This window comes from Astatotilapia calliptera, chromosome 10 (genome assembly GCF_964374335.1).
Source record: "Astatotilapia calliptera chromosome 10, fAstCal68.1, whole genome shotgun sequence".
NCBI classification, from domain to species: domain Eukaryota; kingdom Metazoa; phylum Chordata; class Actinopteri; order Cichliformes; family Cichlidae; genus Astatotilapia; species Astatotilapia calliptera.
The window spans coordinates 18,576,887-18,600,301 of NC_137431.1; the positions used below are offsets into that span (position 1 = coordinate 18,576,887).

Consider the following 23,415-nt stretch of genomic DNA (forward strand, 5'->3'; position numbering starts at 1 on the left):
TGGAGCTCATGATATAGAGTTTATGAGACTTTCTCCGGCTCTGTCCAGTTCTCCTTGTGTAAGCGCTCATCTTCTAGTATCTCCTCCACACTGTGCTGGGAGGCATAACATATGGATGTGTGATCCTGAAGGATCTGGACTACCTGTGCACCCTGAATGTGCAGCAGGTACTCATAACAAGGACACTAACAAAAAAGCAAGACTGGAGAAAAATCAGTCAAGAAGGATCCAGAGAAAGCAGTGATCTGTTGAACCACCTGTAAAAACCATTTTCTTTTGAGGGTTTTCACCTGCTGTCAATTTCATTTACAACCACCTGGCTAACACCGAGGAGCGCCCCCCCCCATAAAAGCTCCAACCCAGTACCTTTGGGGCTGTCTTGTAGTGTCATGCAGTCATTCTTCACCAACGGTTTTAAAGTTCTGGTTAAACAGTGCAGTTGTTTTGAAGTCTACTGACATTAAATGTGTTCACATAACTGTTTTGATTACAACTGGATATTATACAAGCCCTTTAAAAAAACGGCTCACCCTTTTCAAACATTCTTAATAGCTAAAATATCTCTATTCACGACAGCCTCTGGCATCAGAGCTAATCATACCGATAAAGCACAAACCACATCAAAGTAAAAGAAAGAGAAAATGAACATGTCAGGTTTTTATAGAGAATTATATTGATACAATGGAGGGTCTGACTGGGTGGATGTGAAGCCAAGTTAATCAGCAGTGACAAAAAAACCAAAACAAAACTAAGAAACTAGCAACACAGCTGCTCATGACTTCCTTCTATCAGCAAGTACAAACCTAAAAATGAGACGCACACTACAATCGTTTCCAGAAGCAACTCTACAGTCGGACAGTTCTGACACTTTCTTTTTCAATATATGGTTTTAAAAAAAGTTTTTAATATACAGAGCTGTAAACAAAAGAGCACGTTTTATTTCTTTGTTTAAAAGTAAATTCACACAATTAACATTACATTAAAAAAAAAAAAAAAAAGGTAATGGTTAATCTCTTTCAGTTTTTAAAAGTTGACACGGAGGGAGGTTTGATAAGCAACGCCGCTTTTTGGGAGCACTTTTAATAACATGAGTGGGCAAAGGCTTTACAGCATCCGCCCAGTCAGCGTCAAACACAACAACAGAACATGAAACAGACATAAGAGACTATTTACAAGAGCGATCTATTTTTTTTCCTTTGTTTTTCCTCGTTAAAATCATTTCTACTTAATGTGGCTTAACGTCATCACAATGCAGCACAAAGCAACAACCCACAGCTGACGATGCGGATGTATTGATGTAGTGTGCACGTGGAATATGCAAGTGTGTAAAGTCGGTGTAACAGTAGGAGCGTCGGCTTATGAAAAGTTTTAAAAAGTTCAATGTCCATTTATTTTGTTTCGTTCTTGCGTCATTCCTCCGTGACTCTCGAGGAGACGTGCCGTCTTCTTTTGTCCTCTGTTTTTGTTTTAAAGTTTTTTTAGCTCATCTTCTTCGCCCAGCTGCCTTCTTGCGACCCTGAAATGAAAAAGGATGAAAACTGAACAAATAACCAAGCATATAAACTCCTTTAAAATACTTGAGTTGTTTTAAAAGACACTAAAATGGATGTGACAACACTTGACACCTTCGGTGTTGGCTCATCCTCCTCTTCCTCCACTTCTTCCTCCTCCTCCTCTTCATCTTCTTCCTCAGACTCATCCTTAGTGGCAGCTGCCTTCCATCGGCCCCCGCGCCTGTATCCGCGGACAGAACAGGAACAGCTTAGCGTGCACATATTACATTTTGTGCCCTTGGAGGAGCAGTCGCAGTCGCTGATGTGCATTTTTGCAAAAGTGAATCTTACGTTGGCTTCTTGGCCGCCGGCTGAGCCGATTTAGGCGGACGTCCTCTCCTTTTCTGCGGCGTGGACTCTGCAGAGTCAGATCTGTTAAAGGAAGACAAAACAAAACGACTTCCATCAAAAACGAAGCTCGCTGACAGAACTTTGAAGCACATCTCGTGTTTCTGCGTGCGCCGGCTGTTTTCGTACCCCTGTGATCGTCGTGGCGCCCTGGCTTGCCTTCCTCCCCTGGTCTTCACCTCCATGTTTTCACTGCTCCTGTCGTCGTCCTCGTCTTCATCCTCTACTTCCTCCTCACCCCTCTCCTCGTCCTCCTCCTCTTCCTCCTCATCCTCCTCGGGTGGAGGAGCTGCCTTCTTCCGCCCCCTCCTCCCTTTGGCAGGCGTGTCCTGACTGGGCGTAGCAGACTTCGGAGGCCGGCCCCTGCGGCCTTTCTTGGGCGGACTGTTCTGTTCGTCCTCCGGCCGGTTGTCTTCGTCCCACGGGTCCTCGGAGTCAGCCGCTGCGGTGGTGTTGGCAGTTGCCTTCTTACGTCCACGCTTCGGCTTGCTCTCCTGGTCATCGCCGGAGGTTACGCCCCGTTTGCGACCCCGGGGCTTTTCGATATCCTGCACACAAACTCAGTGTTCACCATTTCTTTGTTTCACAGTAAAAAAGACTGAAATTCAGTTTTTACAGCAGCACAAAGAAAAGGAAGAAGAAAAATGGTGATGAGAGATAGAGATTTGAGATCTTTGGAGTGGTTTCTCACACGTGACTGGTGAATTGATCTGTAAGCAATAACACACAGAGCCCTTCTGTGACCTTACCGAAGGCTGAAAAATTACATAAGTCGTCTCGATTCCTGAGGTTAACCCTTCTAAAACCCACAAACTCAGTGAGAAACTCATGTGAAATTCATATTTTTGCATAAAAAGATACCATTACTTTTTTCTGTTGTTTGTTTTGAAAGGAAGGATTTCTGAGTCAGATGAAATCATGCATGCAAAGCAATAATGATGGTTTACACAATTTGTACACGTTAATCTAGTCTCGACTTCAATCCAGCTGGTGTTTGCACAGTCGTATCATAAAGCAGAGACACGGGGATTTACGACAGGCAGCACTCTGCCGAATCACGGCAACGCTCCCTTCACTACTTTCCATCAGCTTCAGTATAATCTTTTATCACGGTTTTGCTTATTTGCTTTTGTTTTACTTTAAAAACAAACAAAAACCACCCCACACTAGAAAGAATAACTTACAATAGAGTAAGTCTGCACAGCCTCTTTGCTTTTAGATTACAGTCATATCAATTTCAATCAAGGTTGTAACAATAACTACTCCAATACACTTTTTCAACACATATTATTAAACAATACATCCTGTTAAGATCTCATCAGAAATAAAGACGTGATCGCCACATCGACGTTTATCTTCCAATCAGTCTCACAGCGCCTAAAGGAGATTTACCTTGTCGACACTGTCTGCTCTCTTTAGGCTGATGTCCTCGTTTTCACTGTGATCCATCTCTGTGCTGTCATGCCTGAAAAATACCATCAATCATTACTTGTTACTATTTTAGTTACAAACAAAACAGGGTGCAACAAGTGACACAGTCTCCTGAATTTTCAACATTTGAAAATGATCCATAGACCCTACAATATTAGAATGAAACCCCAACAGTTAGACAAACCCCTATGAGCAAGTGCTTGGCAACAGTGGGAAGGAAAAACTCTCCTTTAACAGGAAAAAGCCTACGGCAGAGCAGCTACGTATGGAAACATCCTACGTGCAAACACGGAGTGCCTGGAGCTAATCCGAGTCTTTTATCAGACCAAAATATTGCTGATACGTTACGTTTTCTGAGTGTGGGAGTCTTGCCGTTATATCTCCTACCTGCTTTTGCTGCGCTGCGGAGAGCCCGGGTTGGACGAGGAGTCGTTACTGGTGGTCTCCATACGAGAAGCTTTACTCTGGAGTTGTTTGCCCGCTGATGACAAGGGCTTGTTTACCGCCCCCAAAACGTTAGCAGACTTGGGCTTAAATAGGAAGGAGAGGCGGTCAGAGTGGAGCAGTGAGCTGGATGTGTGATCAACAAAACTAGTGAGCCCACATTATCATTTAAAAAGCTCGAGCTTACCTTTCCTGGTGTGAAGAATGCCTTCATCTCTGCTGGGAGATAATTTTTTGTGTTGCTGAAGTTCTGAAAGAGAGAAGCAGAGAGAACAGCAGCAATTAAAACAAAGCAGAAACACAAGCAGACGATCTCATTAGACAAAACATGCCTGCTTTTTTGTTTTTTCCCCCTTTTTTGATAATTTCTCTTCAAACAAGGACACGTTTATACAAAACTTAAGGCAGCTACTTTCTCATAACTCTTCGGAAGGATCTGCTAACACTAGCAATGCTGTCGTTTACTCATTTTAACAAAGTGAAAAATGTTTTGGATGCTTTAAACTCTTCAGAGCGCAGAGACCGACCTTGTCTGGTTTGGTAAAGAAGCGTGATGGCAGCACGGGGTCCTTTGGAGACTCCAGGCTGTAGGTGGTGCTCTTCGACATGATAATGTGCATGGCAACGTCACACACTGTGTAGAGTTTCTGCACAAGGAAGAAACAACAAACGCACGTCAGGGCAGCACTGATGACGGCGGCTGAAACACTGGCTGGATATCTACTGTCCATATTAGCTGCACGTTAAATGAGCACCTCATTCGTTTTGGGATCGGTGGCAGCCTGGGCGTCTTTCGTCTGCTTGATGTTTTCCACCATTTTTCTTATGAAGGCGTGGCTGTTGTTCTCATTCTTGGCCATTATAATCTCGAGGACAAACCACAGAGCCCTATCCAGGACAGCAAGTTTGACATTAAAAGGTACAAGTCATGATTAACCATCATAAAAACAGACTAAAACGTGACTGAAACCACAAACGCCAGGTTGGAATATTAAAAACCCATTTAAGAGATCATACACCGCTTACTCTTTAATTTCCTTTAGCTGCTCGATGTCTTGTACTTTGACATAGTCCGGGTCGTGTGCCAGAAGGTGGATGGTGTAGGGCACCACATACTCCGGCAGCAGAGAGAACAGCTTGTCTGTGGGTACACACACAGTGAATATGACACCACCCTCAAATGTCATCCGAAATCATCAGATATCGTTTGGTTTCTTTACCGCTGAGGGCAGCGTGCTGTTTGAGGTACTCGCGGCGTATGTTGACGTTTTTCACCAGGCACTGGCGAGCGTGAGCCCGCCTCTCCTTAACGGGGTCCTTGGCGCACAGAGCGAACACTGCCATGTATTCCAGCGGTAGCCGCAGACGGCACAGGCCCCGGTGAAGCTTCTGGGCAAAACACTGTCGCACCTGGTAGCACTCATCCTATAGCGCAAAGACGAGGACACGGAGAACAGGAAACGCGATGATGAGGAGGATGAAATGGGACAATATCAGGGAGAAGAGGCAGAGGTGGAATAAAGATGAGCTGCACAGAAAAGGACTTTAACTGAAAACGCAGAGCCGGCAAATTAAATATGGCAGTTCTTACATTAATGACGAGCGCGCACAACTGATATTGCTCCAACGTGATGATTTCGTGGTAGCAGGGCTCCTGTGCCAGCTTCAGCAGGGCGCACGCCGCCGCCAGCCGCAGCCTCGACATGTCCGGTTTGCTAGAGAGAAACAAGAGGAAGCAGATTTATTCATTTATCTACAAACGTTCTTACCATCAAAACCCTCAAAGGTCCAGAGCACCCATTAAAAGTGAGCGCTTCACTGAAAATTGCACGACCTTAATCTGAGGACAAAGCTTTCTTTGAGCTGCTCAAGGGCCTGACTAGGTTTGTCTGAGAAGCAGAGTTTATTTATTTTAATTACCCCATCTTGCCCTGTTCTGTTAGGTCTCCATCGCTGTGTAAGATAGCAGTCAGCATCCTCAGGGTGGAGTTGCCCGATTTGCTCTGGTTGTTCTTCACGCCTAGTAACCACCTCACCATCAGCTTGATGCCCTGGATCTGAATGAGGAAGATGAAAGAGTGAAAGATTAAGTGTTTTGCATTAATACATCAAGAGTGTGACAAAGTAATTAGGAGAATTCTGGCTCAGAGTAATCTTCAGATTCAACTACTTAAAAAACAAAAACAGCAGCCAGACGGAGCTTTTGAAGAGACACACAAACGTTCACTGCTGACCTTGGCCATGGTCTCTGGGGACACTTCATCATCGGGAACCCAAAGTTTGGTTGTTTTCTTTCCTGGGATCTACAAATAACACAAACAATTTGAATAATTCACATAAACTGAGACTTTAGGTCAACACAGCTGGGAATATTTATACAGCACATTTAAGCCAAAGTGCAATCAGAAGAAAACCCCCCACTTATAATAATTAAATGAGTAAAACAAGACTAATTACATCAAAATGAAAAGTAATAAAAAAGTTACAAATAATAATAGTAAAGGAGAAGCACTAATCTTAGGCTCAAAAGGCTAAAGAGAAGAGGCGTGCTTAAACACTGCAGAACAGTAAGAGGTATACGTGGATGCGTGTGTATACCCTGTCGTTCATGAGCAGATCCTTCACAATGAAGTTGGCGACTAGAGATTTGAGAGGTGCGGCAAACTGTTCTGGGGCCAGCTGGGCCAGGTGACCCAGGGTGGTCAAAGGAGTGATGAGCTGCTCCAGGTTAGCAGTGTCCAGACTTTTATGAAGAGGCTGAAGAAACACAACATGTCACTGACACAGTTTTAGGAGCACATAAAAAAAATAAATTAAAAAATCTCAGGATGGATTTGATGTAAAGTTAATGCAGACGTCACATTGGGGTAAATATTCTGAGCACATCCATGAATGCAGACGGATTCTCTTTGTAACACAAAAAACAGGAAAATCGGCTGAAATAACACAATTAAAGGGTAAAGCACTCCAAACCACATTGGTTTCCCCTCTTAGATTCAGTTGCTTTGAAAGTTCCAGATAATCAGCAGTCACCCAATACTGGCCCAGAGTTCACTCACCGTCTAAAACAACATGTTTTAGGTCTTTTCGCCTTCCTTTTAAATCGAATTTCATTTTGATTGGCTGCCCGTCACAAACAGGATTTAAGCCAGGGATAGGGATATCCTCTCTCATTGACCACATAGATAAAAACCTGGCACCAAAGTGACTGACCTCAAAGATTTGGGCAAAGTGTGTGTCTCTGTTGCTGAACATGGCGTTGATGCAGTGGATGGCATATTTAGCCTGGCGGGGAGGGCCTCTCTTGGCTTTGGCCTGTAGTACCGGCAGTAGAACACTTGGGGGAGCAGACGGGAGAACACCACGAACAACAAAAACACAGCAGAAAGTTGGGTCACAAGTCATGCACAGAGCAGCGTGTCCTAAGTAAGCGTATAAATAATGCATCCCTGCATTCCAGGAGTGTCACTGCACATTACACAGCGCTACAAGGCAAACAAATCAGCCAAATTTAGCTCATCAAACTCACGATTTGATGTGAGGAAAACTCTCCTCCATCTTGCTGCCTGTATTCTTGAAGATCTGCAGCGCTGCCTCTGCCACCTTCTCGTCATCCATTTTCAAACAGCCCAGCAGAGACTCAAACGTCTCTGCAGAGTGGAATGACACTGGATGTGTGAATGACAGCACCTGCGAGTGATGAAAGGTGAGTCAAACAGCTGCGCAGAGTACAATCAACACCTTTTCACCTTAGAAAGAAAAGAAACAAGCGTGATTGATATTTTAAGCAAACCGTAAAGGGTCGAAAGGATGTGTGTGTGTTTTACTCATTAATTATCTGTTGTGTTTGTGTCACTATAAAAAGGCAGGACTGCAGGAGACATCATCCATCACCGAGTGCTTCTTTTTTCCCCCGTCACTCCACAATTTCAACCAACAACAATTTATATATCACTGATTGCTAGACTGCAGGTAGCAATTGACACGACAGCAGCAGAAGTTACTGAGCGACTGCAGAGCCTATAATTTAGATTAATTCTTGCAGGTATTCTATTTTTGTTAAATGGTGCACTCACGCACGATAATGAAAAGGCTTACAACAGAGTATCCATCGTGTCAATCTGCAGATAAACACCACAGGCGTTCGTGTTTATTACCGATCTTTACCTTCAGCAGTTCCAGCCCTGCTCTGATGGCCTCTTCAGTGGGAACACCTTCCTCTTCGTCATCAGCTGTTCCATCTATAGATTTGTTTACCTGTTTTATCAGAGCACTGAGAGATGATGGTAGAGGTTAAATTTCTGCACGCTAGACTCGGATATGGCTGTTGTTTGCATTCTTTTTATTTATTGGATGAGCTAAAATTTACATCCTGACGCACAGTACCTGATGGACTCTGTGTCGATGTGCACAGGAGCAATCCTCTCCAACAGGAACTTCACCATTTCCAGGAATGGATTGCTGGGTTGTTTGGGGCTGCCAAGTTTTTTAGTGATGTCTCTCTGAAAGGACGACAATTAAGAACTTCAATTTATTTATGTAGCACCAAACCACAACAATACGAAGACCCTAACAGAGAGAAAACTCCACCAATCAGATGACCCCCTATGAGCAGGCACTTTGTGGCAACGCTTACAGCACCAGCTCAGGGTTTTATGGCCGTAATATTCTCTGTGCCTTTTCAGTATTTCCAAACCAAAGCCACCTGGAGTGATATTTCACAGCTGGACTAAAATCTAATGCTGCTTTTTTTCTTTTTTAAAATGTGGAAATACAAACACAGCAGCATGAACGCCCAACATCTCATATACTCACAGCAGTGAGCATCATCATTTGGTTCACTTAATTGTTGCCAACTTAGCAAATCTGCCGCAGGATTAAGCAACAAGAAAAAATACCAAAAATACTTTCTAGTGAAATACTCTATTGTGCAAGTGTCTCATGCTTCCCCTCATTTCTTTCCATTTTCCAAGAAAAATGGGAAAGAAGCACAGTGATTTATGTGCAAACAAACGTAAATACAGTGTATAAAGCAAAAACAGAGTCTGTGCAGTTCTAACAGGCTTGAAAGTCAATATTTGGTATGACCACCAACTCTCTTAGCTGATTTTTCCTGTAATTTCTTTAGTTAATCTTCAGGAATACTTCTCCAGACGTCTTGAAGGACATGGCTGCCTTTCGTTCTGTTCTCGGTCAACATGAAAGCACACTGCTTCAATGCTATTGAGGTCAGGGCTCTTGGAAGGTCAATCCTTGACAGATAGTGTTTCATTGTGTGCTTTTCTATCCAGCTATGCTTTTAGTGCACTGGCAGTGTGTTTGTGATCATTGTCATCCTGAAGCTGCTGCCAATCAGATGCTCTCCATGCTGGATCAAAATCTGGTGGTACTTTTCTGCATTTGTGCTATTGATTCTCAGTCCAGGTCCTGTATAACTTGGCATACCTGAGCCTTTTCTGTTTCCTTTAAGAATGGCTCTTCCACTGAGACCATTTCTGATGAGGCTTCAGTGAGTAGCAGATGGATCAACTGAAGGTCTCTAGGCATTTCTGAGGTCCTCTGTCAGGGCTTTGATATATTTTCCTCCCCTAATTCTTAAGATGGATCTTTAGGTCTGCCACTTTTTTTTTGGACTCGACTTGTCTAGTTTCCTCAAATTTTAAAGGACACGCTGCACATCATGCTGAGATACGAGTTTTTGGCCAGTAGCTCTTTTCGAATGACCGTCATGTTGCAAAAATACCACGTTGCCAAGACTGTTACCTTTGGCAACGTTCGCAGATTCAACTAACGAACCAGGAAAACGTTTGTTTATGCATCAGGCTGCTACTAACAAAGTGTCTGAGGACGCAATGTAAAATTGTGTCTTTGCTAAGTTGTTTGCGCAGACACAACGCTGGCGCACAGGTGCCTTTTTGTGCTTGAGTGATTCACAGGTCAATGTTTTACAAACAAAAAGAAATCCTCTGTATATGATTAGGTACCATAAATGGATTAAAAATGAGTGAAAGAGCAGCCGACGTCCAAAGAAAAACTTTGAAGGATCTTCAGAAAGCCGGGAGAATTACTGCTCAAGACCGCTACAGTCACACGTCTCAGTCTGTCTTCTGTGTTCGGCGAGACATCAGACAGAGAGACAGAAATTATGGCGGGCAGCCCTAATAACATCCTCCTTACAGCGTGGGTGGATTGTTTCAATACATTTCCCCACCGTGACAACGATCGGTCACTAAAACTGTCATAAAACCAAGCTTAAACATTTTAAAACCACCTTTGGAATGTACTCAAGTCGAGTTACTGCTCATTTAAAGGTTATTACAGATTAGATATAATAAAGACAAGGACACTTTGGACTCAAAATACTGACATGTGTATAAAAGTGTTGTCTTATGCACAAAAATTGGAAGATGTGAACTCTATGAACAAATAAGTACATTTACGACTACAGTACCTATATGAAGAATCGGGTCAAATAACACAAAGCTAGTGGAGGGATGAAAGTATTTCGCTTAAAGGAAACCACATCGTTATCTCAAAGGAACTCAACACTCACCACACAGACTTCAGCTTGCTTGCAAGAGCACGCGGGGCTGACCAAGGTTTCTAACTGATCTCTGATTCGCTCATCATCATCCAAGACCTGAGCCAGCTTCTTCACAAAGTCCTGAGCCTTGCCAGGGTCTGGCAGGTTCCCTGTTCACAGAGAAATTTCAGCATGTCACAGTGAAATCGATGTGAAATCAGGGTGAGAAGGTCACCCTGCGATCACTTTTGTTCATTTTTCCTGTTTGAAAGGACGTGCTGAATTCAGAGAGATGCCTTACTTGTGATCACCATGACTTTGGCAAACACAGCCTTGTTGGATGCTTCAGACTGAAAACAAACAAACACACAGTTACAGAAAAACCTTTTAGAGACAAGTATAGTGCAGTTATTACAGTCTGTGGTGTGCGTTAGTTACCTTGGGTTTTTTGATCAGGTCCAGCAGGTCTTTGACATGGTGTCTCAACAGATTCTGGCACTTCCACATCTCATTCAAAGCTCTGCAGGTGAAAGAAGCAAGGGACACAATGATGTGTTTGCCAGGCCTCCTTTAATACACATGTTGTTGCATAACAATTAAAAACTGACTTACTTAACAGCATTTGTGTCCAGGGTGGCATACAGGTAGTACAGACACTTCATTCTTTCAGTGGTTTCCAGGTTGTGAGGAACCATGTACTGGGCAAAAACCCGCTCCACCAGCAACCTGTACGTACAGAGGGCACATTTTATGGAGAAAATTAAATTAATAATAATAAAATAATAAAAATGTTTGGGTGCGAGTGGTTAGTAATAGTTAATAGATCCTAGCCGGTACAGAAAGCAGCAGCTGAACCTTTAACTAAAACCAGAAGAGCGATATGACATCACTGAGCATCTCTACACAGGTTACTGATTTGATTTAGTACTCTTACTAATGGCTCCTGGGAGCTTTACTTTACTGCAGACATTACTTCATTACTTATTTAAATTAGCCCATTAGCCTGTGGGCAGCCAGAAACCCTCAACAAAACCCTGCTGGCAGCTCCTGGGTCTAAATTCAAGTCTAGACGGGACTGCGCCTTTAACGTCAGGGCACCTCGGCTCTCGAAGGGCCTGCATTCAGAGCTCAGACCCAAACTGCCATCAGCACATCGACTGATCCTCTAAATACTCTCTTTCACTCTTGCTTCTATCCTTCTGTAACAAATCACCTCTGAATCTCCACCCACTCCACCCTGCCTGGACTAGGGATGGGTATCGAAAACCGGTTCTTGTTGAGAACCGGTTCCCACTGTTTCAACTCCTTGGAATTGTTTGCCATTTTTGCAAACGATTCACTTATTGATTCCAGTCGCCCCGAATGACGTCACCACGTTGCGGAGCGTCATTTACCTGGCAGGAAACACGGCGCCTACGCGGCTCAAACGCTCAAAAGTTTGGTTATACTTTACGAGAACGGATGACAATGGGGCAACTTGCAATACTTGCAAAGTAGATATTTCATTTAAGGGAGGAAACACTACGAATATGCAAAAGCATTTGCTCACAAAACACGCAATGACCTTAAATGAATGTCGTGTTTTTAATTCCACTCCGGACTCGTGAATCTCAACCCAGCAGCAGCGTTAACGTTTGCACGTCCTCTCCCCTTAATACGGCAGGTAAATAATCAACTAACAGTGCATATTATGTTAGCGCGATCTGCCTCATTACAAAACCTGCTATTACTGTGCATTTAGGTGACCATGATGAGAGAGACAGACAGAGTCTGGCTCAGATGCTGGCAGTTCTCGCTGCAGTCTACCGGTAGCGTCTCCTTTCAGGCCAGGATAGACGAATGTCACCGAGCAGTGACCAAGTTTGTGGTCAAAGGCTTGCACCCATTTGCCACAGCAGATGCCCCGACATTCGGTATGTGAATGTGTTTAATTGTAGGCAGGGACATTACTGGATATTCTTGTGTAATTGCTACAGAATAATTTATGTTATACTTTGTTATTGCTACAGAAGAATATTTATTTTATTATTTTACATTTACAATTTTTTTTCCTGGGGACCCTGTGACACCCCATTGAAGAGCCGTAGGCTGTGGATCTCTTAAGATCTCACTGCTGGGTTTGTAAGGCCATGTTACTCCTAAATCTCTATCTTGTTCAAAGAGACGATATAAAACAAAGTTCTAAGCTAATCAACCTCAGTGTTCTCCTTTTTAAAAAGAATCGATAAAGAATTTAATCGTTAAACAGAATCGAAAATGGAATCGGAATCGTGAAAATCTTATCAATACCCATGCCTAGCCTGGACCGTCTTCTTCACCTCTCTCGTGCACCACCTGCTGCTTTGGATGGCTGACCGCTAGAGCTGGGCGATAGAACGATAACGATATGTATCGCGATATAACTTTTACTCGATAGAGAAATTAAGCTATCGCGATAGACCTCGCCGCTCTTGTCCTCTTAAAAAAAAAAAAAAAAAAAAAAAGTCAGCCAATCCAAATTAAGTAGCGCAGAGCCGAACCAATCACAGCCGCAGCGTCACGTCGCATGACTTGTTACGTACAGCACAAGTGCCAAGCCGCACGTGTGTTTGTTTGGGAAGCAGCCAGCGGGTAATGGAGCCAGCGCGTAATGGAGGAAATGAGTGTGCTGACTAGAAAAATCAACCGAGTGTGACCGAAGAGAAAACAGATGATGGTTCCAATGCCGGAGAGATTGTCAAACGGAAGAGCCATAGAGGTTCCGTAGTTTGAAGGTATTTCGGCTATTTCAAGTCTGACAAAAAACAGAGTAGCGTGCACTGTGAAAGCAAGTCTGGAAATACAATAAACTGGTGCATGCGTCACACTGTGCGCCACGTTATTGTTTCGGTGAAATGAATTTCTACAATACTGTTAATTCTACTCTCTGCAGTGTTTAAATGCTTACATATACACACAGTTACTGTCCCTCCACACACACGACTCGGTTCTGCTTCTATGCCCCAGCTTTGTTTACTTTTTCCCACCGAGGCTTCTAGACTTCTGATTGGCCAACATTTCGGCACGGTTAGGAATCTAGCGCCACCTGCTGCTTTGGCATGTTCATAGCAGCGTTTTCCTTCATTTCTGCCTTTATGTGTGGACGGGATTATTTTTTAAAACGAAAGCGGAAAATCTCCGTTTTCAAAAATACCCGTGTACGTGTGGACGTAGCCTCGGTCTCTGACTGGAAGCGCTAATTCGTCATTCGGCTTTTGTCAGACTAAAGTAACTGTTAAGACTGTTTGAAAAGCTCAGCTATACAACAAGGAGAGATTGAGAATTTCCTTTTAGTTCTCAGTTTATTTGATATTGACAAAAGTTAGTCAGTTTTGTCTGTTCTTCTGTAAAACAAACTAAGATTTATTTTTAGAATTAATATTTTGTTTCTAAGTGGAATTGACAATTTAGTCTGTTTCGTTTGTTCTATTTTGAAACTTAAACGCTTTAGCGGCTGCCTTTTGTGTAGTTTGCAATATTTGCCTTTATTTATCTGAAAAAGTCTCATGTTCCTTAAGTACATCTACCCTGTTGAACTTATTATGGGAAATAAATATTTAAATAAAAACAAGCTGCTGATTATTTCACATTTTACTTGTGAGCAACGGCACATTTAAATCTTACAAATATAGTTATTTGGCTTATATCGTGATATATATCGTTATCGCCTGAAATGAAAAAAACATATCGTGATATGAAAAAATCTCATATCGCCCAGCTCTACTGACCGCACATATTTAAACTCACTCGCTTAAACACACTTCCTGCCTCCCTCTCATTCACACACGAGTATTCTGACTTCCTTCTATTGACTTTCATTCCTCTTTACTCCACATCATACCTCCACCTCTCCAGGGTGTCTTCCACCTACTCCCACTTAAGATCAGCCTTCTGTCACTGTCTCTCAGCCCTCATGGTGCTGCACCACCATCACACACCTCACTGATATGTAAATTAATTAATTCAAACATAAGCTCAAATGTCAACACTCGTCACAACAACAACGACAACAACAAAAAACCCTTTTCAGCCTTTATGTGCTGAAGTTTTAGAGCTTTTCAAGGGGAAACTGCTGAACCAACACAAGTAAAGCTACCCTGCTGTTCACACAACACACATGCATACACTCCGACCACATCGGGCACTTTCCTGCCAGCAGCTGAGTGACTCCACAGCAGCAGAGATCACCTACACCCACAGAAAGTCCACTGAGATTCGAGTCCGACGCCTCGTTCTCTTCCTCTCCCTTTTCTTTTACTCAATTTAGACTTTAAAAACCCATCTGAGTTTGCCTCGTATCATCTAATCTACTTCTAATTCAGCTGGTGACATTTTGCAGAATGATGGTTTCCATGTTGAGTAAGTGTAGGTGGAGAGATGGAGAAACAATCACACACCATCAAAGGAATGCTGCTCAAAGAATAATAAAAAGTCCCACGCACACAACTCGCTTACAAAAATATTTGGGACTGCTCTACATTATGAGCCTCGGCAGGGTGACAGAACCAGTCTCTCTTCCTCCATACAGCTATGACACCGCACTGATAAATGCAGTGCAGAGAAAGGTGGATATTAAAGGCAGATTTGAATGTTTCTGCTGGGAAAAAACTTATTAGAGCTCATTTTCTACATTCAGTTAGTTATGCACAGAGCAGGAATTGTTCATCACAGTAAATTAAGACTCTGAAATGCACCACTACCAGCTTTTTCCTCTGCAATCACACAAAAAGTTAAAAAGTTAAACTCCCCGGTACTAAATGAATACATTTTGAACTGTAGCCAACAGAAAAACATGCACACAAACCTGTCATCAATGCTGTTCTGGTAGTAGATGTGCAGCAGCTTGTCTTTGATCCAGGAAATCTGTTTTGAGGCCTCCCTCCCGCCTTCTCCCTGCAGCGAGTACTTCCTGTAGATCGATGCAAGGCCCATCATGGCCTCCTTACGCACGCGCCACTGACGGCAAATTAAAAAGAAAACGTTTCAATGAAACTACTAGTTAGAAAATAAAATATTCAACGGGCAGGTGCAGCGGCTGATGTGACTGTTTACTGCCATTTAAGCCAAACGTGTACCAACAAAAATATTAATAATCAAATTATAAATCTCACTATTAGATCAATAAACCCAAAACAAACAACAACAGTGTAACTATATCTGAAACAATCTGATACATCAATAATAAAATAATACTAATAATAACAACATCATCATCATTATTGACCAGGATTTAAAAAACATGACTTACTCTCTTGTCCAAAGTCCTCTCCTTTACATAATTGAGCAGTGCATCATTGACTAGAGACAAATCCTTCTTGGCAGCAGTTACTATAGAGACAATGACATCATGGCGAATAGCCTCCTCTGGGTCATGTGATCTGACCCTCAAGTATTCTGGGGAAGGAAACAGGAACAAATGAGTGGGACGTGAGAGGACTGGCTACCTCGAACGCAAAGAAAGCACCAGGCAGCTGCTTCTCATTTGACGTCGAGCACACACTCGAGCGGCCTTCACGCACATGCAGTTCTCAGCACACAAAAGCACGAAAGTGTCCGTGTGTTTTTACCTGTAAGGTCTTTGGCCAGGTCTGGGTGGTTCATGAGACAGTGACTGGCGAATTTGACACACTCCAATCTGATAGGCACGTGGATGTCATTAAACCTTTTTTTGATAAAAGAAACGGACGTTAATGTCGGCGACTTTAAAAGGTGGCTCGTACATGAACATAGCTCTAAGAAGACGGCGTCTCATGTGGGTACACAACATACATCAACAAGCTCACTTTATATTACACTCTGTCACATGACTCCCGCCAAACCCTCCCACATATTTTGGACACGCAGTAAAATTCAGGTATATTGGGGCCGAATAAGTCTAACTCTAAGCCAGATAAACTAGCTAAGCTGCACTTGACAGGGTCGAACCCTGTAAAACTAATGAGATACAAATTACAGCCCAGACTCTCTTTGTGGATTAACAACAACATGTAATCTGTTTAACCGTCTACAGACAGGCTTCACCAGACTCTCCCAATGGGTTTAAGAGATATATTAAGGTGAAAAAACTCACACTTCTGGTGTGTGACGTGCTCACACACACCCTGATATAAGAGAACCCAGTAGATTCTATTTTATTTCTCATGGTAAGAGCAGGAAACTGTAGATACGCTGCATGTAAGCAGTCTACTGCTAACGTTTGTTTCCATCCTGTGCTCTAATCTACTCTACTTTAATACATAGTATTATCTATGAGCCATTAAAGGGACAGTTCATCCACAATTCCACACCTGAAAACTGCTTGATCAGCTGCAGGAAGTATTCTCAACTCTTCCCTTTGTTCTTTGCAAGACTTGATTTTATAATACAATTGTACGACTGTTCAATGCAACACCATGACACGCGTACATTAAAGACAAGCACAGTTCTATTTTTCTCATTTATTTTAATTATCTACGGCCTCGTGCTCACACCCGATTCTCCATCTGTCTTTGTTTTGATCATCTCTCCGGCCTATGGCAAACAGTTCGCTGTGTTTTATCACACAGGATTTGTGTGGCATTTATGTAGTAATAATAAAGTGAAGAATCCAGTGTAACCACAACAAAAAGAAAATATATTTAGTTTTAATATGGTTTAAAATATAGTATTAATCCAAAAGTGAACCAACCAATTGATACTAAATGCAAGCTAAAAAAGAAAAGATGATTCTTTTGTCTCTTTGAAAGCAAAGTTATCAATCAAATCGCGATTATAGAGACATTTGTCAGATCCACAACACTGAATCCCACCTGCCCAGGTAACACTGCCAGAGTGGTTTGTTCTGCGCAGCCAACTCAGAGTCCTTGGCTCCAAACATCTTAGCCAGCAGCTTCACCACCTGCAGCCTCTCATCATTATCATTACTCTGCAGAGACGAGCGGGGAAAGACAAAGAGATGGGGAGAGAAATGATGCACCAAAATCGGCTGCGTCGATTGGAACGAGGTGCCAAGTCATTTACATTAACTACACGGGAAACATTACCGTTTTCATAACAGACAATGGCAGTACTTTCTTTGGTATCAATCTTGTTTGCAAATCAGAAGCAAGACAAAGGGAGACGAGGAAGGAAGAGGAAAGGGGTGAGCATGAAAGAAAGACAAAAGTGCAATAGGGGGAGGAAAGAGGAAAGAAAGAGTGAGAGATAAAAAGATGAAACGAGCGTGAGTGAGAGAACGGCAAAGGGGGAGCAAGCATCAGAAAGAGAGAGAGAGCGAGAGAGAGAGCAAGAGAGAGAGAGAAAGAGAGCGAGAGGGGTTCTGGTCTAAAGCAGAGAGATTTTATCACAGCTATTATTTTGAGGAGACAGCAGTGATCCTCACTCCCCATGAACAGTTAATGAGCGTTATCCATCAGCGGGATGCCTTTATGAGACACTGCAGAGGCAACATTATGCTGACTGGCTGACTGCTTTATCTTTCTAATATGAATCAACAAACCTGCAGAGAAAGTGAAAATGTGCAGTTCTGTGTGTAATGGCTACAAGACTTAAGGCTTTTGCAGTTTGACTGTAGTTATAATATCAATACTTATTGAAGTATTGCTGCTTAATCTAAAACTACTGCTAACATCACAATGCAACTGCTTTAAAAATATTAAATTCTTGTAAACATCATAATATTATGCAAAACAACTACACAGACAAAGATAAAATAAATAGATAAATGTGGATTTTTTCCCCTATACCTTGAGCTTGAACTCCAGCTGTGGCAGCACTGAGAGCAGCAGGTGGCTGTCTATGTTGTAAAGCTCCAAGATGAGGTCAAAAACGTGCTCGGACAGATCGCTGACTGAGGTCTTTCCCAGCATCAGCACCTGGTTGAAAAACTGATGCAGACGACAGAGCAGGAGGAGTAACGATTACTGATGAAACTCCTACATGATCGCACGACTCAAACTCGGACTGCGTTAGCGGAGAGAGGAGTAAGTACGTGTGTGCAAGACCATAAATCATCTTACGTATCTGAGATCCATCACAGAACAGCTATTGAAGGTGGGAGGGATTCGGTATTTTAACCAAGGACGTGTAAACCACGTGGATTAGGAGGCATTAGAAGTTTGCCGTAATGTTCACCATATCTCTTAGCTTCATTAGCACAGATATGAAACTCCTACAGCACAGAAACATTTCAAGCATGGCAGGCTGTGCTTTAAGTAGAGTTAATATCACATTCTTCATATCACACTACACGCCACCGACTTCAGAGCCACAGTTACACCTCTGAATGTATCACTTTTGAGTGTTATGACTGTTAACAGCTTTAAATATGACTATGTCTCCTGTGTAAAATGAAGTAAAGGATTAAAACAGCACTATAAATAAGAGTGTCAAAGATTTCATCTTACATTGGTGATGTAGGGTTCAATAGCCTGGGCAGTCCTCTTCAGCAGAGCTTTGGCCAGGTCATATGCTTGTTTATTCAAATTCTGGATAACAACAACAAAAACAAATTGGTGAATAAAACAGCAAATCACAGCAATGTTCAGAGATGTGGCTGTGAAAGACGAGGGTGTAGTCCATCATCTCTTGTCTGAATGCCATTTGGATAGTTCGGGAGCAGATGTCCACTTATTCTTGTGGACCAGTGCTTAAGCTGCTTTACCTCTTCCCACCTGCAGGGGTCTCACTGAATTAGAGAGGATGGAAAATCATACTGGCCTCTGTCTAGTGAACATTTCAATTTATTTTTTAAGGTTTTCCTTTACTGAGCCGGTTCTACTTGGATCATCTCTTGTGGCGGTACTACGAGCGCGTTACTGAGACAGTTAAACGGATGCGCATCTGCACTTCACCCGACATACCTTGTGCGCTGGCACTAGATTGACCAACACGGTGTCCAGCAGCTCCTGCGATACGGTGTCTCCCTCACAGATGATGGAGCTCATCAGATCCACCATATGCATGTGCACTTTCTGGTTGTGCCCATTGCTAGGGAAACAATGCACAAAGATTAAGGACGGACTCTTTGTATAACTGATGTGACTTGTTTTTCTGACAGGACCTCTCATTTCAAAAAGTAACCTTCCTCTCAAACAAAACACTATGCGTCTTTGAAAATGCACCGCTCACACAAAGGGTGGGTAAACCTGCTCATAATGATCTGCACTACAGCAGGGCAGCAAAGCTTATTAGCTAAAGTTAAATCTGATTGACTGTCTTCCTTAACAGTACCAAGCATTACCAGTCTCATTATGTGGCACTCTCTGGAAACACCACTTCCACACATACTAACACCATCTCACCAACACCTGCTGGATCACTGAGAATATTTTAAATGGAAAGCAGGCTTCTTTAGATTCTTTCAATGCAGTAAAAAGAAAATAAAAAGAATTAAGCACCGTGTTGGCACAACCTTGACACAGACAACCACAATCTTTCCAGTGGCAAAGAGCCAGATTCTGTACTGCAGAATTTAGCCCTGGAGGTTGTGTTCAGCACAGTAAAATTGAGAGGTGGGGGTTTAGAAGAAAAAAGAAGAGAGGCGAGAGGGCAATCACTTAGAAACAACTGTACCGCTACTGTGCATTTTTACGATGCAGCAGCAAAGACAATTTTCAGATGTTTGAATCACAGCAGCTTAGTGCTGTCAGGACTGCAGGAAGGCAAAAAAAAAAAAAAATTAAGGAAGGAATTAGAAAAAATAAAAATCTGGGCACAGACTCACATGCAATACACCATGAAAACCGAGGTGGTTGGTTGTGACTTATAAATAGGGACTCACTTGATGACCTGGAAGAGAGTTCTGTAGAGCTGGGTGAAAATCTCGTTGCTGTCTTCAAGCTCAAAGCAAATGTTGTAGGATTTCACCCATGCGATGTTCTGGGGGGAAAAAAAGAAAAAGAGGCGACAAGATATATATGAAAATATTCATGCAGCACAGCTGTGTTTTCTTGTCAAGTGGTTAAAACACTTATAGGCTTCAAAGTTGATATGGTGACAAAATTCAGCTCTTATGAACGAGCAGCAGCTCAGTGAAGTGTGCATGCGTCTACCTGCTGAATGCTCCTTCCCCCTTTAATTCAATTGTATTTATCTAGCACCAAATCACAGCAGCGGTCTTCTCAAAATGCTTTAAATTGTATCACAGAGATAAAGCCCAACAATCAAAGAGCACCCTTTGAGCAAGCACTTGGCAGTGGGAAGGGAAAAAAAAAATCCTGAGAGAACCAGGCTCAAGGAGGAGCAGCAATCTGCTGTAACTGGTTTACCTTCATTTCTGGTCTCCACCAACCTCTGAAGCCCTTTAACAGTTCAACGCTCCAATAAGTGTCTCCCATTAAGTTCACTTCCCATTTTCTGACTGGGTTGAGCTGGAGGTTGGTGCTAAGTGGGTGCTAGGGTTGGGTACTAAAATATTATGCAGGTTCCAAAACCTAATAGGCTGTACAAACAAAAAATATTGTGCCACTTATCATTAATCCATAAATATACACTGTATGGACAAAAGTACTGGGCCACCTGTATATAACATCTACAGGAGCTGCATAGATTAACAGACTGTAGGGTCCAATCCACCTGTCCTTATCATGTAGCTGGTAGAATCCTCCTCTATGGAAGGCTACTGCTACTGTCAATCCAACACATTTGCAGTTGTTGTCAAAACTCATATTGCTTTACAACATTTAATGGAAATGCATCTTGATGCAATACATGCAAAATTGTAGTTTAACATAAGCAGGCAAACACCAACAAGTACGAGAGACTTACAAATAAAGCAATCTTGAAACAATAAGTTGCAGCAAGTCTGACTGCTTTAGAAGTGCCTACTGTACCGGGTACAGTAATGCATGCAATCTTATGCTAATGGAACTTGCTAAACAAGAGGGAAAAAACCAACAAACAAAAAACCAACAGCTATAAATGCAATCATTTCCAGGTAACATTCAGTCTTGTTTTTTAAAATAAGCCTGAGGGTATTCAGCTGTGACACCGTGACCAGGCACCAGCCGCCTCTTAAGAGGACTGAAATTGGACACTAAAATAAAACTCGCACTCAGTCCCAACAGGTAAGGACAAATGACACCAGAGGAAACAGTATTTCAGGGCAGTGACCAAGTTTAATGATAAAGCATATCAATACTGGCCAGTGCAAGGGCTTCAGTGTATTAGGGCTGCATGGCTCTGGATCTGGCTTGCTCTGATACACACAGCAGAAAGCACTGAGATAGCATGACAGTGGAGAAAGCAAATGTTGAGAAAGAGTGAGAAATTGTTCTTCCAAAGCCAACAACTACTCTGTGTGCTGTTAGCACAATTAAAACCTTTGCAGTTGAAAAAGCAATTCAAGTTCTTCATTAAGCCACCCACTTAACATGCTTAAAAGTGACCTTTTCCACTACTCCCACTCTCCACTGATATGTTTTACATATCCACCGCATGCTTTGTAAGGATAACATATATTCTTTAAAGCTAGTTAGTATGAACTTGGCCTGCTTTGAAGTTAGTGTGAGCTGACTCTACTGCAGGAAGATTACTTCTTCATCAGAACTGCTTAATATAAGGCTGAGATGAGCTCACAGTGATCTTGACCATCAAATTTGAATCAGTTCATAAATTAGGCCTGTGCCATATCAAACCATCTGTTATAGTAAGGTAGAGATATTTGTAGTGATATAAAAATGTCAAATCATTGCCATGTGTTTATGTTTCCTAGTGCATTTTACAACACAATAAGCCCAGGCACGTCTGAAAGCGAGAGTTGTGTGTCAGCCTCTGATCCAGTACCTAAAAAGAAAGCTCAACAATGCACAATACTTTGTAAAATATGCAAGAATACTGTTCCCTCTGAAGGTGGAACATTGAAGTTGTTTCACTGCTTGAGGCTAAAACACACCGCCGAGTACCAGCAGTCTACAGAGGAGGAGATACTAACAGCTGGTGACATGTGACCCAAAGGTAAACAGACAACTCCACTGAGCTTCACTGGAGCACTCACTAGCTGCGCTCCATATGACAGTAAGAGCAAACAGTGGATGAAAATTACTGATGCAGCTACATGGTGGCAAAGCAGGGCTTTAAGCATTTGGTTAAAAAGACTGAGCCAAGTCACAACATCTCAGGAAGACAATATTTTCCGATTTCATCACATGGCAGTATTTGTGCAGGTTGTTGAAGTGCTTCAAGGCTAAATTTCAAGCAAAAACATTACCCAGGTAAACGATATCTCTCACGACCATCATGAACACTTGTGCTTAGTTTAAGCATGTACAACCCTTGCCCCTCCCCCAAAATTCAATAGGTGTAGTTCCAGCTATTAAAACTCTGTATTACACACTCCCACAACAGATCATTTGGACTTCACTGTTGCTGTATTAACAATAATCATAAAAAAAAGAAGAATAAAAATGGCAAGATTTCCCTCGTCTTCAAATGGCCCATTTATGCCACAGTTAGAACTGCAGCTTTAATTACAATCCTAATAATCATTACGTTGCATACAAAAGACAATGACTTGCAATTAAAAGCAGTTTGTCTCTTTCAATTTGTGGGGAAATTGCTTCTTGGCACAAACTCATAATTTAATGAAAAACGCACACACACACCGCAATGAACCACACAAGCAGGAAGACCGAAAAACAAAACAAACCATTAATGAGGGAAAAATCAAATCAGAACGAGATTCTTCAAAGAGCTTCCAAAAATGCTAAAGGCTAATTTAGTTTAAATAAATAATTTTCTGAAGGCGCAGTACATTTTTTAATCCTTTAAACGGAGTTCAGATACGGTTAGCTACAGTCATTTATTATGCAACCAGGAGTGCACACATCCATTAGGCCTCAGTCGCACAAAGTTGGAAGGAAAAGGTGTACTCTCCGACCAAACAGAGAGTGGTTGCTAGGAGTTGCTGAGTGAAATCTATTGCAAAGAGGAAGCCATCCTTTCTCAGTGCACGGCTGACCTTTTACCTGCACAATGCAACGCATGCTGAATGCGGTGGCACTTTAACATGCCTTTCAGAGACATCAGAAATACTACTTTATTGTAAAAAAGCATCTCTGCTGCCATTTAGAGATAGCATCCACACACAGAGCAAAGCCTTCAGCAAAAGAAGTAACCAAT

General features: G+C 42.3%; 1 protein-coding gene across 1 annotated transcript in view; it reads right to left on the bottom strand.

Moving 5' to 3' along the window:
* Window positions 1–650: 650 nt before the first annotated feature.
* The window catches only part of pds5b (PDS5 cohesin associated factor B), a 34,858-nt gene continuing 12,093 nt past the window's right edge, over window positions 651–23,415 (bottom strand). The window contains exons 5-35 of the mRNA XM_026181703.2: window positions 20,078–20,175; window positions 19,158–19,284; window positions 18,702–18,782; window positions 18,042–18,182; window positions 17,106–17,221; window positions 15,885–15,979; window positions 15,566–15,711; window positions 15,122–15,273; window positions 10,912–11,025; window positions 10,738–10,819; window positions 10,601–10,649; window positions 10,330–10,469; window positions 8,163–8,278; window positions 7,944–8,049; window positions 7,306–7,466; window positions 6,990–7,113; window positions 6,375–6,533; window positions 6,011–6,079; window positions 5,697–5,833; window positions 5,368–5,491; window positions 4,997–5,201; window positions 4,803–4,917; window positions 4,532–4,664; window positions 4,304–4,423; window positions 3,964–4,026; window positions 3,720–3,862; window positions 3,294–3,366; window positions 2,031–2,449; window positions 1,845–1,925; window positions 1,626–1,734; window positions 651–1,516 (exon numbers count right to left, since the gene is read on the bottom strand). Coding sequence (XP_026037488.1) covers window positions 1,484–1,516; window positions 1,626–1,734; window positions 1,845–1,925; window positions 2,031–2,449; window positions 3,294–3,366; window positions 3,720–3,862; window positions 3,964–4,026; window positions 4,304–4,423; window positions 4,532–4,664; window positions 4,803–4,917; window positions 4,997–5,201; window positions 5,368–5,491; window positions 5,697–5,833; window positions 6,011–6,079; window positions 6,375–6,533; window positions 6,990–7,113; window positions 7,306–7,466; window positions 7,944–8,049; window positions 8,163–8,278; window positions 10,330–10,469; window positions 10,601–10,649; window positions 10,738–10,819; window positions 10,912–11,025; window positions 15,122–15,273; window positions 15,566–15,711; window positions 15,885–15,979; window positions 17,106–17,221; window positions 18,042–18,182; window positions 18,702–18,782; window positions 19,158–19,284; window positions 20,078–20,175 — 3,831 coding nt within the window. The 3' untranslated portion in view covers window positions 651–1,483. The remainder of the gene's footprint in view (window positions 1,517–1,625; window positions 1,735–1,844; window positions 1,926–2,030; window positions 2,450–3,293; window positions 3,367–3,719; window positions 3,863–3,963; window positions 4,027–4,303; window positions 4,424–4,531; window positions 4,665–4,802; window positions 4,918–4,996; window positions 5,202–5,367; window positions 5,492–5,696; window positions 5,834–6,010; window positions 6,080–6,374; window positions 6,534–6,989; window positions 7,114–7,305; window positions 7,467–7,943; window positions 8,050–8,162; window positions 8,279–10,329; window positions 10,470–10,600; window positions 10,650–10,737; window positions 10,820–10,911; window positions 11,026–15,121; window positions 15,274–15,565; window positions 15,712–15,884; window positions 15,980–17,105; window positions 17,222–18,041; window positions 18,183–18,701; window positions 18,783–19,157; window positions 19,285–20,077; window positions 20,176–23,415) is intronic.